Below are 16,517 nucleotides of genomic sequence, written 5' to 3' on the forward strand. Positions count from 1 at the left end.
TTTTCTGTATATGAAAGTGAACTGTTTTAGTGTCTCTGGAATAGTCCACCTATCAAACAGGGCTGGGACAGGGTGAGGTGAGGGAGATGCTCATTCTCCTAAGTGAGTGCATTTTAGCTCTGGTCCTGTTATCAAAGCCCTATTCTGTATTCTCCTGTTTTCAGTACTAGGGATGAGGAGTATACAGTAAACACCAAACAAACCATGGCTGACCCCTGGTTGGAGAAGGAGATTGATGAGAAAGGGGCAGGAGAAAATTGTCTAGGTAAGAGAAATGCCCTACTTGCTGCTTGGGTTGTTTACTACACAGCTGTATACACTTGTCAAAACTCATGAAACTGTATGTACACTTATGATCTGTGTATGTTATGGACAGAATAGTTGTATACTCTCAAAATTCATTTGTTGAAATCCTAACCCCTGTTGTGATGGTATTAAGAATGGGACCTTTGGGAGGTAATTAAAGTCATGATGATGGAATCCTCATGAATGGGATTAGTGCCCTTGTAAGAAGACAAACGAAGGCTTGTTCTTTTTTTTCCTCTACCATGTGGGATACCGCGAGAAGGCTCTCTGCAGAACATCAAGTGGGTCCATGCCAGACGCTTGATCTGCCAACACCATGGGTTCAGACTTCCCAGCCTCTAGGCAATAAATAAATGTTGTTTAAGCTACCCAATCTATGATATTCTTGTTATAGTAGCCTGAACTGATTAAGACTGCCATCTTACTGTATGTGATTATAACTCAGTATAAAAGTAAGTTAAAAAACCTACTGGGCTATACCATAGCCTAATTTACTTCCCAACATTTATTTTCAAAGATTAAAAAACAAAACCATGATTTGGATTTTCTCCTGAAAAGGGCTGCAGCTCAAGCCCGCACGGGAACAAGAGAATGATGACCTGATTGTGCTAAGGGCATGTGACAGAGCTTACTGACTTGTAGAACTACCTTCTCATCTCCCCACCCACACCAGGCACTCTGGACTTCTTCTCTGAACCCCCAGTAAAGCTGTGAGCATTTCTCCTTCATCCATTCTCAAATATCCTATGAAAGGAATTTCTGAGCAACAGGGAGCTTTCAAATGGATATCCTTGAAGGATACAAAAGCAATCAACTACATTTTTTTTTTTTTTGGACGTTTTTGTCTTGCTTTGATTCTAGGGGATGGTTCTGGGGGTGGGTATACCTGAGTTTAAATCCTAGGTCCACAAATTTACTAACTAGATGATTCTGAGCAAAGTACTTAAGCTCTCTAGGCCATGGTTTCTCCTAAGATAATAATATGAACTCCAATAGGGTTGTTGGAAGTTTATTTATTTATTTATTTTTATTATTGCTATTTTAAGTAGGTTCCATGCCCAGCATGGGCATGAATTCATGACCCTGACATTAAGACCAGAGCAGAGATTAAGAGTTAGATGCTTAACCAACTGAGCCACCCAGGCGCCCCTGGCTGTTGGAAGTTTAAATGAGATAACATACATAAAACACTATGCGTGGGGCCTGGCACACTGGAAGCACTCGCTCCAATAACCATCATTAATATTACTTTGATAATTTGCTAAGTAAAGACTAAAACAATACCACTTCTTGGTCAAATGTCCCGCAGCAGCTCTGGCTACAGTCACGATTCTCTGAATGTGGAGAGGGGAGTGCACATGTTGGATACATTTTTATAAAACCCACCGTACGTCCCACGTGGGGGTGTGACAGAGGTCACAGTTGGACTAGCTGATAGAACACATCAAAAAAGCAGATTTTGCTCAATACTGATTATGTTATAAAATGGTGTCCAACATCAGACTGTGTTGGGTAGAGGCCCTCACAGCTAGAAGTGCCCCAGTGGAGGCTGAGAAACTGTTGCTAGAAGGGAGATCTCCCTGCACTCATTGGATAGATGTGCTTACTCTCCCTGCAGAGCGTTCTGCTGCAGTGCTGGCTTCCTGGGCACTTCTCCAAGGCAGTCTTAACCTTTGTTCCTACCCAAGTAGCACGTTTCCCTTCACACTCATGGCAAGTGCAAATTAAAATATGTTCAAGTAGATGGAAACTGTTCAGTAGCTTCCCCAGTTCTCGGCAGAGAAGGAGAATAATTTTGGGATTATTTTACCACACACAGCAGTGTAAAGAATTCCTCTCACAGACCGGGCAGCACACATAAGAGGCCCCTTGTTGCCATTCCTGTATCATCAGTCTTGGATCCTGGTCTAGACCAAAAATTTAGGCCTTAGTTGATGGCCCAAGCTCAGGAAGGATCAGTGTGAAATGAGCAGAATTCAAGTCCTCCTAAGTGAATAAGCTCCCCTTACTCCCCTCACCCCCAAAATACACCACACCCATGCAAGAGGAAACACACACACACACATGCATGCTGCAAAGTGCATGCACACACACCCCCGGAGGGCACCCATCTGACCTGCTGGCTCAATAGGAGGCTGGGCCCTATTGAGAAAATGTGGGAATATGGGAGCCTGGCCATTTTCTGAGGTTTAGCAAAGAAAAACAGGAAGGCAATATGACTTAAGACATCGGAAACTTGCTACACATCTCTTATACTAAACCAATCCTGTTGACTCAGGTAACAGTCAACTGGCCTGCCTTAGAAACTAATTATGTACCCTATTTAAGATATCTCACTTAAAATCAAGCTTGTTTCAAATCACACTGCACAAAATAGCTAACTTTATGAGATCTCAATAAACAATCTGGATTCAGAAATTAGAACCATATTCTTAATGTGACATAGATGTGCATATATATATATATATATATATATATATGCGCGCACACACACACACACACACACATATATATATATATATATTTTTTTTTTTTTTTTAAGGCAGGGCAGTATTTTAAGGAGAGAAAATAAAGTGAGTTTTATCTGGCAGATTCTGGGCCCTGTAATATTATTTTACGGACTTAAAAAAAACTGTGGTAATATATGCATAACATAAAAGTTACTATTTTTTATCATTTTTAAGCATTGCATATGGACTTTTAAGTCCTAAGGCCTCTACCTCTGACAGTGAACACAGCCAGCTCCTCTAAACAATGAGGCCTATTTATCTGGCAAACTGAATTTGCAAGCAATTTGCATCTCTGCTTTCTGGAATCACAATCCCTGTTTTTCAGAGATTTCAAGAGGTATTAAATGGTTCCTAATTTCCTATGTTAGTTACAATTTCTCTAATGTTCCTTGAGCAACCAGAATCCCATCAGCCCAGGGACACAAACATGGCTCCCTAATTCAAGTTGAATTCAGGCTGCAGCTCAACTCTCTGAAATCCCCGCAAGGCAAGAGAGATTGAGAGATGAATAAAACTGCAATGCAGTCTTTGTTAGGAGAGCCTATGGGCTAAGATGGGTTAAAGGACTGATAAATCCTGAGTTACAGGTTCAAGGGCATCAGTAGGGCTTGCTGACGTTCCTGTCTGTCCCTTCTTGATATGTAGAGAGCTGTAGGCTAGGTCTCCAACATCTGGGTTCCATTTGGGCTTCTCAGCTCAGAGGTTGAAAAATCCAAGGGAATTGCTGTAGAGACCTCAAGAATTGATGCTCCTCTCTTTCTGGTCTCATGAATAAAGACAAGTGGAGAAAAGGAACCAGACTTCCATTCAGCAGTATGATACCCGTACTGTAATACTCAGAGATGCTAAAATTTTTGGAAGAAACCAATGTCAACCCTTTTTAAATAACCTGTACTCATATGATGATACACAAGTGGATAATACTTCTCTGCTTGTGAATAATTCTTTCATAACTACCCAGGCATATTGGTTTTCTGTGGCAGCTACAACAAATGACCACAAATCTGGTAAACCAGAAGAAATATATTCTCTCGTAGTTCTACAATCATAACCCAAAATCAGTTTGACTGAGCTAAGATCAAGGTGTCAATGAGGCCACACCTCCTCCAGAGGCCTGAGGGAAGAATGGATATTTTGCCTCTTCCAGCTTCTGGAGGCTGTCAGCATTCCTGTATTGTGGCCAGCTCCCACCCATCTCCTGAGATTTGGGTTCTTCCTCTATATGTATGCAACTTCCCTCTGCCTCCCTCTTAAAAGAACACTTGTGATAACATTTAGGACCCATCCTGTTAATCTTCTCATCTCTTCGTCCTTCACTTACTCACATCTACAAAGCCCCTTTTTTTCAAATAAAGTAGTATTTCCGTGTTATAGGATTAGGACCTGATATCTCGGTGGGGGGTGGTCATTACCAATCTCCTACATCAGGTAAGGCAAGGTACAATCACCCCCATTTAGTAGAGGAGGAAGGTAAATGAAGTGAAACACAGGATGATATTTCACCATGTGTTTCACAATTGCCAAAATAACAAAATTCTTCACTACTAGTGGATCAGTAATGTTGTATAGCTGGGGAGTGGTGCCATGCAGACCTGAGAGCAGGGGTGGCCACAGCAAAGCCAGTGACACTGCTGGTGACGTTGTCAGTGGGGCTGACACAGACTCACCTGGGCAAGCCACGGTGGGAAGTGCTGGTAGCAAGGGATGGATACAGAGGAGATGTACTCAGCTAGATGCAGCAGAGCACTGGGCCCTAGATCTTACGGATGGTGATTTCATGGAGAAAGCGTTTCAAGAGTACGATAAATTTCCCTGAGGTCAAATCATGGGGGCGTCATTTAGCTAGTGATGACCACACAAACACAAGGTCCCACCAGCAATTTCTAGAGACTAAAAAGTTACTGGGACATTACTGGCATAATTTAAGGGCTGATTTGTGTGATAACCTATGTCACCTGGAAGGCAGTTTTATGATCGATTCTATAGAACTCACTTTACTGGGATCCCTGGGTGGCTCAGCGGTTTAGTACCTGCCTTCGGCCCAAGGCCTGATCCTGGAGACCTGGGATCAAGTCCCACATCGGGCTCCTTGCATGGAGCCTGCTTCTCCCTCTGCCTGTGTCTCTGCCTCTCTCTGTGTGTGTCTCTCATGAATAAATAAATAAAAACTTAAAAAAAAAAAACCTCACTTTACTTAGAGAATAACACATTTAAAATTTAGGCTCATAGACTAATTTCAATGACTGGACCAGTTGTGAAATGCTTTTGTTTTGTTTTGTTTTTACATTTAGTATCACCTCTAACCCTCTTGGTCAGGGGTACATGGACTCTAGACTCACGAGCAGGGAGAGGAAACAGTCACTGAATGTGCTTCTTCAGATGTATTTGATGGTTTCCCTGCTTCTGGTGGCTGCATCCAGGTGGTTGGATGTTCTCTTTGAGGTCTTTCAGTTCCTTGTCTGTTCCCGTCATTCTGGAATCCACTGAACTGTGAAGTCCTGTCTCTGGCTTCTCCAGAGAAGCAGAGCAAAGGTAAGTGTTCCTGTTGACTACTGTGAACCGAGGAGGAGTAGTACATCAGGGAGGCAGTCCAGGAGTCCCAGCTCTAGGGACTACCGACCAGGAGATGGCACAGCTTGGCCAAACCTCGCTTTGTGATGATGGTCAAGTTAACTAACCCCTGTAAACCTCAGTTCCTCCTTTTGCACAATGGTAGTAAGAAGTTGACCTCAAAGACTTGTTGCCTTGATAAAGTGACAAAGCACATGTAAAATGCACCAAAACATTCTCAGTGGTTATTTCTGAGTTGTACAGGTTTGAATGTTGCCTTTGGGCTTTTCTGTATTCTTTAATTTATGTACAATGAGCATACTGTTATTATTATTATTTTTTAATAAAGCTGTTTCAAGAAAGAACAAAAAGCAAGGAAGGAAGCATCATGTAGGGTGCAAACCTTGCTCATTACAGCCCCTGGATCAAGCTACAGTCAACTCAGGAGATGGCTCTGGCCCATTGACCCTTTCTTCTAAAGAAGAGCAGCTGTTCCCAGGCCCAGCTCTTACAGAGATAGGCTCATCTCATGCCCCAACACTAGAAGACAGGGATTCCTGATACTCCCATCTTATAAGAAGGGATCTGTCAAGGCTACATAGGCAGGATTTGAACCCAGCCTTGGGTTTTAGGGCCTGCACTCTGAACAACTACCTTCTCCTGGGTGCCAGTCAGCTCTGGGACCCAGGAATGCCCCGGGAATGGCCTCAGCTTGTCCCTCTGCTGCCACCTTCAGGAACGGCACAGGGACCCTACTCTGGTTGATTTCCTCTGGCTATAATCTACTAACCATGTGAGCCAATCAGAGCCCTCCTGGGCTGCCAACTGAAGAGGCTATAAATTGGACTTAGATGGACTTGGACTTGGATGCAGGCAGGAGGGTCCTCCCTGAAGGTGGAAAAAGTATGGCTTTGGCTGAGATGTGATCTCCTGAGGGGAGTTCCCCCAGAAGATCTCATGCACTGAGGGCTGCCCTGGCTCCTCCGGGTGCAGCCAGAGGACGGTGAGAGCCCAAAAGGGGCAGGACGCATCCAGGACTGCAAGTTGGGGACTGGTTTCCACTCCTGGCTTTGTCACTAATCAGTCATATGGCCTGAGGAATGCCATCCTTCCTCTCAGGCTCTGTGAAACAGGAAGGCTTCTAGGCCCCACTCACATTCTCTCAGTGTCTCAGCTTCTCAAATAAAGAGCTTGGTGTTAAAATTGGCATCTAGAAGCATTAAAAATAAATTCCCATTTTCTGTGGCAAAGGCTTGAGTTCTATCCTGTCACTCCACAGGCCTCCTAAGTCTGGTATTTTTATTTCTCTCAAAATAACTTTTTCAAAAGGTACCTGCAAACTACCACACTAGCCTTTCTGGGGAGAGGACACTTTCATGTTCTGCAGGGAGTCGCCATTAGCACACATTACAGCAGAGTTTAGACAGGCCCCTGGGAAGACCTAATGCCATGGGAAAGCCACAGAGCAAGTGTCTAATCAAGGGACATCCTGAGACTCCAAGACTCACAGAGACCCTTGGCCAGGGGAGGGTCTGTGACTCACCAGGAAACTCTACATAACTTTTTGATTATCACTCATGTGAATCACAAGGAGACTTCCATGGGTTCACCTCAATACTTTGGCCAGGAACCAAGAAGAGAAAAAAACCTGACTTTTAAAAGCACATAATTTGTGTAAAATAATTCAGATCTAAATCTGTCTGGGCTGGAGCTGCTACAACAAATCTCCACACACTTGGTCAAGGCTTAAGATGACAGAACTTCATTCTCTTTATATTTCAGACATGCTCTGTGATTTGCCCCAGTAGAGGGATGGCAACAAATTCTTTCAAGGTTGAGGGGACCTGAAAGGGGTGGAATCTCAGAGGCAGATATACCTTTGTGGGAAATGGAAGCAGAATCAAGATTCTTCAAAGGAAAGGAACTTTGGGGATCATCCAATCCAGGAATAGTAAAAAGTTTCCATTTCTGGTGTCAACCCCAAGTGATGGATTGGTAAGCAGTTTCTTGGGATGCTTATGTTTCTGAGACCAGCTGGAAGGGGTGCCCGTATCAGTTTTCCAAAGCCATTGTAACAAATTAGCATAAATATGGTGTCTTCATATTGTACTATCTCACAGTTCTGGAGGCTGGAGGCCTGAACTCAAGGTGCTGGCAGGGCCACTCTCCCTCTGAGTGCTCTAAGGGAGACTCCTTCTTCGCATCTTCCAGCTCTGGGTGGTGCCTTGGTGCTCCTTAGTTATGACAGCATCCTTCCAACCTCTGCCTCTGTCTTTACATGACCTCTTCTTTTTGTGTCCCTCTGCATGTAAATCTCCCTCTCCTTTCTCTTATAAAGATACCAGTCATTGGATTTATGGCTCCACTTAAATCTAGGATGATGTCATTTCAAGATCCTTAACTAATTAAGTCTATAAAGACCCTATTTCCGAGTAAGGTCACACTCTGAGGTTCTGGGTAGTCCAGAATTTTGGTGGGACACTCAAATCAACCCAGCACAAATGCTGTGATGGTTCAGCAAGCCTGACCTGGGAGGTACTCCTGCTTTCCATCTGCCATCTCCATCTAGCCCAAGTCTGTAGCTTTACAGATGATGGAATTGAGGCCCAGAGGATAAAAAGCTCTTGACCACTGTCATGAGACTAGAAAATGCCACAGGAGATAAAAATGAAGAAAGAAGATGATGTAGAGGTGGGATGGCTTGGGATAAAATTACTATTTTAATTGTAGGATAACTGAGAAGGGCGTCTTTGCATTTGGCCATTGTCCAAAGAGGGTCTAGATGGGGCAAAAAATGATCACCAGCCAATTAGAGAGAAAATTTGGCAGCCTTGGAAGAATCAGTCCCATTCTGAGGATCGGTTTGCCGGAGACTGTTTGCCTTTTTTTGGCCAAAGGAATGAGAGCTCCTCTCAGTGGGCAAAAGCCTTTCCAGACTGGTCCCTGAAAGCATCGTGCGTACAGATGCCTGCTGGTTGCCATGGTGAATGATGCTGATCTGAAGAAATGAATAATGTGAGCGTTGGGGGCGACAGTGGGATTACTCAGACAGTGGCGAGAGAGGCATCAAGGAGAGCCCAGAGCAGAGGAGGCGAGAAGGCTCCATTCCTTCAGCTTTGGTCCACTCTGTCTCTGCCTCTGCAGACTGCGTTCTAACCAGACCCACCGCGAGCATCAGGTAAGGGACATACATGGCTCTTCTTGGAAATGGAAATGGTTTTTCCTTTCACACTCTTCTTGGAGGAGGGCCAGGCAATGGTAATATGAATAGCTAAAAATAGGGGGAATTTAGAAACAGAAGCAGAGAAAGAAAAGCAAATAAGGAAGCTTGATCTGGTCCCAAAAGCTGAGGATGCTGCTACAGTGTCTTGCCAGAAAGCTCTTAAAAATGTCTGCTGTAGAGAACTCAGTCTGCAGAGCCAGCCAGCAGCAGATGCAAAGCAAACAGAACAAAAAATTCATGACAATAAAACGGGATTCCTGATCACCCCTGATGGAAGGGTTGTACAAAGGCCATTGCCTCTTATTATAAGTAATGAATTAAACTCTTTTCATTGTGGTCAGAAGCGTTTACAAGGATGTGTGGGGTGGTGTGGGTGGGGGAGGTCATGAGAAAGGACAATGACGAAGGGAACGTAAACGTCTCCTTTGCAATGACCTTCCCGGGAGGGATCTGAGCACACCTGTCTTGTCTCTTTTATTATTCACTATGTTTCTGGGATGAAATTTCCAACCAAACAGAAGGGAACTATTCCCCTTCCTGAACATGTCAGTTCACTGTCATCCTTAGAGAAGAAAAACCAGGATTGAAAAATCGCTCAGTGCATCTCTCTGCAACCCACCTCCTCTAGGAACACAGGCATGAAAATAGAAGGTCAGAGAGAAGCAGGAAGGGGAGAGAGCAGCTTGTGATAGAAATCAGTTTGGCTTCACATCCAATTCAGGTTCAGATCTGGTTGATGGGTTTTTACTGGGTCATTAAAATCTAAAACGAAGGCTTCTGTATTTCACATGAGACAGGAAGGGCAGAGAACAGGGCTGGGTGAGACCCGTATGTGAACATACACAGGTTGAATGAATATGGCTGTCCCTGAATTTTAAATCAGGGGAAATTCACTGGAGAGGAAGCTCTCTGTCTCTCAAAGAGATAGCATTTAAGAGAAACTAAAAAGCTTGAAGATGGTGCTCTCTTATCAAAGCGGGAGGGCTGGTAGTCTAAAGAGGGCTCATTTGATTTGTGGAAAAACAGCAACTAGGTCTTAGTACCAGCACCTCATTTTGCAATAATGTTCTGCAACTAAACCCAGAAGCCTTGCATTTGGAAATCTAGCAGTTAAGTGGCTTTGAGTCTACTTACTAGCCAAGTGACCTGAGATTGCTCATCTGTAAAATGGGGATCTAGCTCAGAGGGTGTGATGAAGATTAAAGGGAATGTATTACAGTATGTGAGCATCTAGCATGACACATACGAGATGTGACACAGCCACCACTCACTAACTGTTGTTGATTAGTATCATTATTAACACTCATAGTACCAGAGACATTAAATAGTAGCAGCTATGCTGGCATTAGGAGCTGACTGTCTTGACCTACACAACTGATTTTCTGGGTACCTTCGGCTTTGAACAAACAAACAGAGAAACAAAACATGAGCAGAGGCTTTGGGGAGAAATCAGCTGCCAAGAAGTGATGACGCAAATCTCCTCTTTCATGGGCAACAGAACTGGGAGGCTAAAAAGCAGTGGGCAGAATGTTCTAGATGGCTGAGCACTTGGAGCAGAAGCAGAAGGTCCAGAAGGGATACTGTAGGGGATATAACTGTCTGACTTGGAGGGAACAGAGCTGTGGTGACTAATATGGGCATGTGGTCTGATTTCTTTTACTGCCTTTCTTCGTTTTTTAAGGGGTTGGAAACACTGTTGTACCTAAAGGATCTGAGCTAGGGCAGGATGAACCTGGGGGATATGGGTGCACCTTTCTCAGGCCTGAAGGCCACAGGCTTTGATATGAGACAGCCCCGATTTGAACTTCTGTTCTGTTATTTCTTAGCTACGCCTTTGCTGAGTAATATAACCTCTTGACGTCCACTTCTTTGTAAAACAGGGGCAATGTCAGTCCCCATCTTGAATGTTCACTAAATGGTGGTTATGAATATTGCAACTAAATACTTAAACAAGGGGATGTCATTTTTCACTTTGATTCTGGTTCTAGAATCAGGATGAACATCGAGGTTGGGAACGTTTCTTATACAGGAGCCATCATTTCCTGGTCATCCTCAGAGCCCTGCCTGGAGGACTATTACCATATTATGTACAGGCCCAACTGGAACAGCATCTTCTCCGGCTATCTTCGCTACAGCTTCCATCACGAGGAGAAAGTGCCTCGAACAATCAGTTCTGTGGTGCTGGAACACCTCGCCCCTTCTACTCTCTACTTCCTGTGTATCAGCTGCAAGAAGGCTGCCTTCCCCTATAGGCACTACTGCACCATGTTCCATACCCTGGATAAGAGCCCACTGGCTGCTGGAAGTTCCCTAGTAGACCCCCAAATCTCCCTGTGGGTGTTGATGGCCATTCTGCTGGCTTGCTTCACAGCCGTCTTAGCTTTCATTTGCCTCCAGTTCTGGTGCATCCGTTGTCATGAGCCTCGATGGTCCTACAGAGCCGGCCACATGGAGGAAGCCAATGGGTTGGTGAGATGGCCAGAGGAGGCCCCGGCTCTTGGTCAGAGAGAGGAAGACCTGCAGGGGCTCCCCCTGGTGGAAATGCCACGCAAGAACTCCGGAGCTGAAGCCGAACCAGAAGCTGAAGGTGAAGCCGACCAGGATGATGCAGCTGACGAGGACGCTGCCAATCAGGATGTCCCTGATGTGGGTGCCTTACTGAGGGGCGGTGGTGATCATCCTGCCATACTGCCTCATTTTAGGGAGTGAGAGGTAGTATGGAGGAGGCAACCTATACTGTGTAGCTTAAAGCCCTCCATATAGTAGATCTTTGGTAAAAATGTGTCTCTAGACTACTCACTGGCCTCCCCTCAACTGTCTGTGCTCTTGTGGATCATCCTGGTTGGATGAATGTCCTGTGACAAAGCTTCTCAAGCTAAAAAGCATATACCCCCAAGGTATGCCAAAGGAGAAACATGGCATCTCTTAGGTGTGTCCATTTAGGGGAGCCCAGTTAGGAACTAAAAACATTACTTTAACATTAAAACAAACATGAATATATCATGGCAAAGAAAGCAAAATCTGCATGGCTTAAATAAAATACAATACTTCGAGGAAACTTTTGAGTTGAAGATGGGCTCTGCAGGTTATGCTTCCAATCAGCTGAGGCAGATGTCTAGTCTCCTCTGCTCTTGGGGAAGGGGGTTATTTTGGAAAGGTTGAGAAGCCTTGCTCTAGAGTGTTTTCCAGCTTTCAGGCAACCACATACCACCTCATACCCCACCTCCATTTTGTTTAAACCATAGACTATCTTTACTATTATTAACAATATTTTTCTTTAAATGGACTCATTTTTAAAACTTAAACTTACTTTAAAAGATAGGCTTATAAGACTCCATAAATTAAAACCAGCACCTTCCTGCTCTAAGTAGTAGCGACATAGGAATAAATATAATAAAAACAAAATCATATTAAGTTTGACTTAGATCCTATTGCTTACTAAAAACTCTGAACTTAAGGTCTGCTCTCTTAGCTTTGACAAAAAGGAAAATGGGAAAGCAGAAGGTATCGAAGGCATATTAGCATCAACGTAAAAATGTGTCTTTCTCCAATTATAATTACAAGGCTTGAAAGAGATTTGAAAAGGGAGGTGTTGTTCTTACTTTGTGAGTCAGTGTTTTTCAGTGACACATCTGTGAATTATTCAAAATGCTGGCTCTGAGTGTCCTGTGATTTGAGAAAGTTGCCTTGAGCAGACTGGTTGTCCTGGACCAGAGGACACCTGCACTGTCCCAGCATCATCCTAAGACCTTCTAAGCCCACCAGTAGGCCCAAGTGGTAGGAGCTCACTGATTCACCACACTTCCCAATCTTGGGCTCCCCAACCTTTTCTCATATGTATTCAGTCAGTTCTTCTTTAAAGTGTATCTGTGCTTACTTTTTGAAAATCGGGTCAAAGGTGGCCATTTCTAGTCCATCACAAAGAAAAATGTTGGTTTTGTTATTGTTGGCAAGTTTTACTCTTGCAGTGGCATTCTTCCCTTTCAAACCCACAGGGTAAGAAAGGCATCTCCTACATACATCACATGTTGGTGAGACTTAGTGAACACTGCCCCCGTCCCCACCATGGGTGTAGAAATTTATGGAGGGTAATGATGTCTGTTTTAATCTCTGATATATCCCTAGCATGCAGAATCTAGCCCAATGTCTGGCCTACTGTGGGCGCTTAATAAATGTCTGTTTAATGAATGACAAAGGACTGAAAGTCTAGAACAGGGCTTCCTCTGGGAGGCCTGGTTAGTGTCAGGATGCGTATTATGAACAAAGCAGCAAAGAGATGGGAGAAGACCTGCTTCTTGACTCTAGCTCCAAAAATCTGGGATTTCTTTCAAAACTCCACCTTCCCAATTGCTTCCTGTCTGCAAATTCCTCACCTTTCTGGAACCCAAATCCCAGAATCACAGGACCATATTGCAGTGAATCAACTGAGCAACAGGAGACAGGATGAAGATGAGAAGCCCCACATACCTACTTTTCCGCTCACCTCAGTGAAATTGCCCCCAAACAATTCCCACCCAGGAACTACTCCCCTACCAGGTCTGCACTCACCCTCACCCTTGCTAGTTGTGCACAAATAAAGATGAATATACTCGCAGTTGTTTCTGCCTGGATCTCACTGCTGCCTCTCTAATCTCCATACCATTTTACTTTTATGATTTGGGGAACACTTTTTCTATTTGCTTTTGTTGACAAGTCCTCTTAGGAATAGGACGCAGGCAAGACTACTCACCTTGGATCCATAGAGGTAATAAGGCTGAACGTTGGCGGGTTTATCTCTTTGCGGTTCTTGGGTGAAAGGAATGGCAGTTCGAACAAAACTAGTAGAGGAATAGAGAGGGGGCAGGAATTAACCAGGTCCTAGGGCATTCTTCATGGGACGCAACCTAGCCAGAGCCCTTCCTGACCAGGTACAAGCAAACTGTTTCTAGGTGGTTGTCTATAAAGATACTAAACTCTTATCATACACTCCCATTCATTTACCTACTGTCTCCCTTCCCTAATGGGAAAACTGTAGTCCAGATTCTCAAGCTAGACTCTGGGCTATGGCTGCTCACGAGAATAGTAGGCAACCAAGAGACAATTGGCTGGGCCTGAAAATGGCCTTCTTTGGGGCTCCAGATCCTTCCCTCCACCCCCAGTTTGGCTTCTTACAAGCAGGGTTCCACAAGCTCTTTCTATAAAGGCCCAGATAGGAAGTATTCCCAGCTTTGCAAGCCAGATGGTCTCTGTCACCATTACTCAGCTCTGCCGACAGTGTGAAAGCACCCATAAACAATTGTAGATGAATGAGCATGGCTGGGTTCCAATAAAACTTTACGAATTTCACATGATTTTCACTTGTCATCAAACTATAATTCTTCTTTGGATTTTTTTCCCCAACCATTCAAAAATGTCAATAGCATTCTTTGTGCGTGGGTTATATAGAAACAGTTGGCAACAAGATGTGGCTTGTGGGCGATAGCTTGCAGACCTCTGCTCAAGAGGATTAAAAGTCCCAAATCTTTACAGAACCAGAAGCGTGTCTTGCTAAGTGTGTGGATTCATGTTCATCTGTGGTTTCCTCCCAGACCCTTCAATTCATTCAACACATACTTATTTAATACTGGCTGTAAGCCAGGCTCTGAGGGTACAGAGAGGACCTGTAAACACATACATGTTTGTATAACCTAACGGACTTGTTTTGTGCGTGAATACATCTCCTCTCTTCTGTCAGGTTTTGAACCTCTGTGATGATAAGGGATAAGGTCTTCTCCTCACCTTGGTGCTCGATACAGGGCTGTGTACACCTTGCAGGAGACATATGCCACTTCATCGCACATACATGTGCCTATTCTGCATGAATGTATTCGTGTATATGGATGTCCTCATAAAAGCACCATCTGAGGGACACCTGGATGGCTCAGTGGTTGAGCATCTGCCTTCAGCTCAGGGCATGATCCTGGGGTCTGGGGATTGAGTCCCACATCGGGCCCCCTGAAAGGCACCTGCATCTCCCTCTGCCTGTGTCTCTGCCTCCTCTGTGTGTGTGTGTGTCTCTCATGAATAAATAAATAAATTTTTTTTAAAAAAGTATCATCTGATCATAAAGCACCATGCTTAGTCCTATCTTGGCCTGTGGAGTAGTGCACAGCGCGGCTCCTGCTTCCTTCCAGCTCCTATATTATCTTTCATGGCACCATTCCCCATCCCATCTGTTACACCCTCACTGAGCTCTCCACTCCTTGGAGATTTTGCCCGGGATATTCTTCTCCCGTTTCTTCACTTTTTTTATTCCTACTCATCCTTCACGACTCTACTCAAGCATGACTTCTCAGAGGAGGAAGCCTCTCTTGAGGTTCCCGTCACTTCCCAGGCTGGATCAGGTGGTGGTGTTTTCTCGCTCATGACTGGGGTTTTCCTCCATCTCCAAATTCACTCTTTCTGACAGTACATTTATCAGGGGACCGTCGGGTTGCCTGCCTTGTCCTCTGGCCTGAGGGCTGGGAGAGGAGACTTGCTCACGCGGCAGCCCCGGCTCTGCGCAGAGCCTCCAGCCAGGAGGGACTGACTACTGCGGGAAGGACCCGCTTCCCCGGCCCGCAGCCCGCGCCCTTCGCCCTTCGCCCAGGCACTCCCTTACCGGTTGGTGGACCCATTGTAGCAGTAGTTGGGGAGGAAGTCGAAGTTCAGCTCCCAGAAGACGTGGAGGGTGATGCGGCCGTAGGGGGCAGACACGTTGTGATTGGCCTCCCGGAACATGGCGTCGAAGCTGTCCAGGGTCATGTGCTTACACAGCAGCCGGTGCGTGAGCCGGTTGATCTCCAGCAGCCACTCCAGCTCCTGCCAGAGAGAGCCCACGGCCGCTGAGGGCGTATACGCACACTTCACGCGCACACTGTAATCTGACGGCCCCCTTCGTGCGGGGGAGAGGCCCTCACACAACCTCCCACTGCTGACGTGGAGACGGGGCACGCGACCACGCGCCCTTCTTCAGAGGACGAGTCCCCAGCCTGGGCCGAGGGAAGCTGCACAGGCGCTCTGGGAAGGCTCCACAGACCGGGGGCAAACCCGGTCAGTCCCCCTTGGGTGGAAGCAGGCCTGCTTGCTTTCCAGTCTCCGTACTGGGGAGGAAGAAGCCTGCGTCTCAGCGCTACGGGCAAACAAAAGGAAGGTGCGCCAGCCTACCACCAGGGGCTGTACCTCCACCGATCAGAAGTGCGGGTTACCGCTTGCTAAGTGCTTCCTGTTAGCCAAGACCACATGAAACTACTGGTTTTCTAGCTTAAATACCATCAGCTATTAATTAGTAGTTTCATGTGATTCACTGTATCATATGCCAAACAGCATCCTAAGCACTTTATGTGTCTTAACTCATTTCATGTTCAAAAACCCCTATAAGGTCACCGTTACAGTTGTCCCTACTTTATGCCTAGAGAAACTGAGGTTTTGAGAAGTTCAATCACTTGACTCCAAATTCAGGAAGTTGGGCTCTGATGTCCATATTCTTAACCACCATACACTGTAGAAATTTTACAAATAGCCGGGGACAGAATGCCCCCTCCTTTGGATTCCTCCTGTGTCTCCCACTCAAGGGCTGGACACATGTTGGCAAAGGTGCAGTTGAAAGCCATGGACCAAGGACTCATGTGAGTGGTGGGCCCTGACTGCTTGAAACCCTACCTTTGGGCAGAGAATGGGAGCAAAGTGGCCAATACGCAGACACAACAGGTCACTGCATTTGCTGGCAAGTAAAAGGAGACTGAAACCCTTTGGGCTGGCTCTCGTCCTTAGTGCTGCTATGAAAAAGGATCAAAGCACAGCCTTGTGCAGAGAGAGAGGGCATGCCTCTTCGTAATGCTCTAGGACGCTCCCGTATTATTGTGGTTAAGCCTTCTTTTGAGATGGGTATGATAGCCCCTGTCTTATAGAGGGGACAAATGAGGCTCAGA

The 16,517-nt window shown here is 45.3% G+C and overlaps 2 protein-coding genes across 6 annotated transcripts in view; one reads left to right on the plus strand and one right to left on the minus strand.

The window, feature by feature from the left end:
• Positions 1-16,517, minus strand: part of CYFIP2 (cytoplasmic FMR1 interacting protein 2) — a 123,733-nt gene that overhangs the window by 40,311 nt on the left and 66,905 nt on the right. For all 5 annotated transcript variants that reach the window (XM_077895723.1, XM_077895721.1, XM_077895722.1 and 2 more), the window contains 2 exons: positions 15,209-15,408; positions 13,319-13,406 (listed from right to left, as the gene is read on the minus strand). In XM_077895723.1, coding sequence (XP_077751849.1) covers positions 13,319-13,406; positions 15,209-15,408 — 288 coding nt within the window. The remainder of the gene's footprint in view (positions 1-13,318; positions 13,407-15,208; positions 15,409-16,517) is intronic.
• On the plus strand, positions 8,260-13,183 carry FNDC9 (fibronectin type III domain containing 9). The gene is made up of 2 exons (XM_077895727.1): positions 8,260-8,544; positions 10,578-13,183. Exon 2 carries the CDS (start codon positions 10,585-10,587, stop codon positions 11,296-11,298), a length of 714 nt encoding a protein of 237 aa, XP_077751853.1. The 5' UTR covers positions 8,260-8,544; positions 10,578-10,584; the 3' UTR covers positions 11,299-13,183.

This window comes from Canis aureus, chromosome 4 (genome assembly GCF_053574225.1).
Source record: "Canis aureus isolate CA01 chromosome 4, VMU_Caureus_v.1.0, whole genome shotgun sequence".
NCBI lineage: Eukaryota > Metazoa > Chordata > Mammalia > Carnivora > Canidae > Canis > Canis aureus.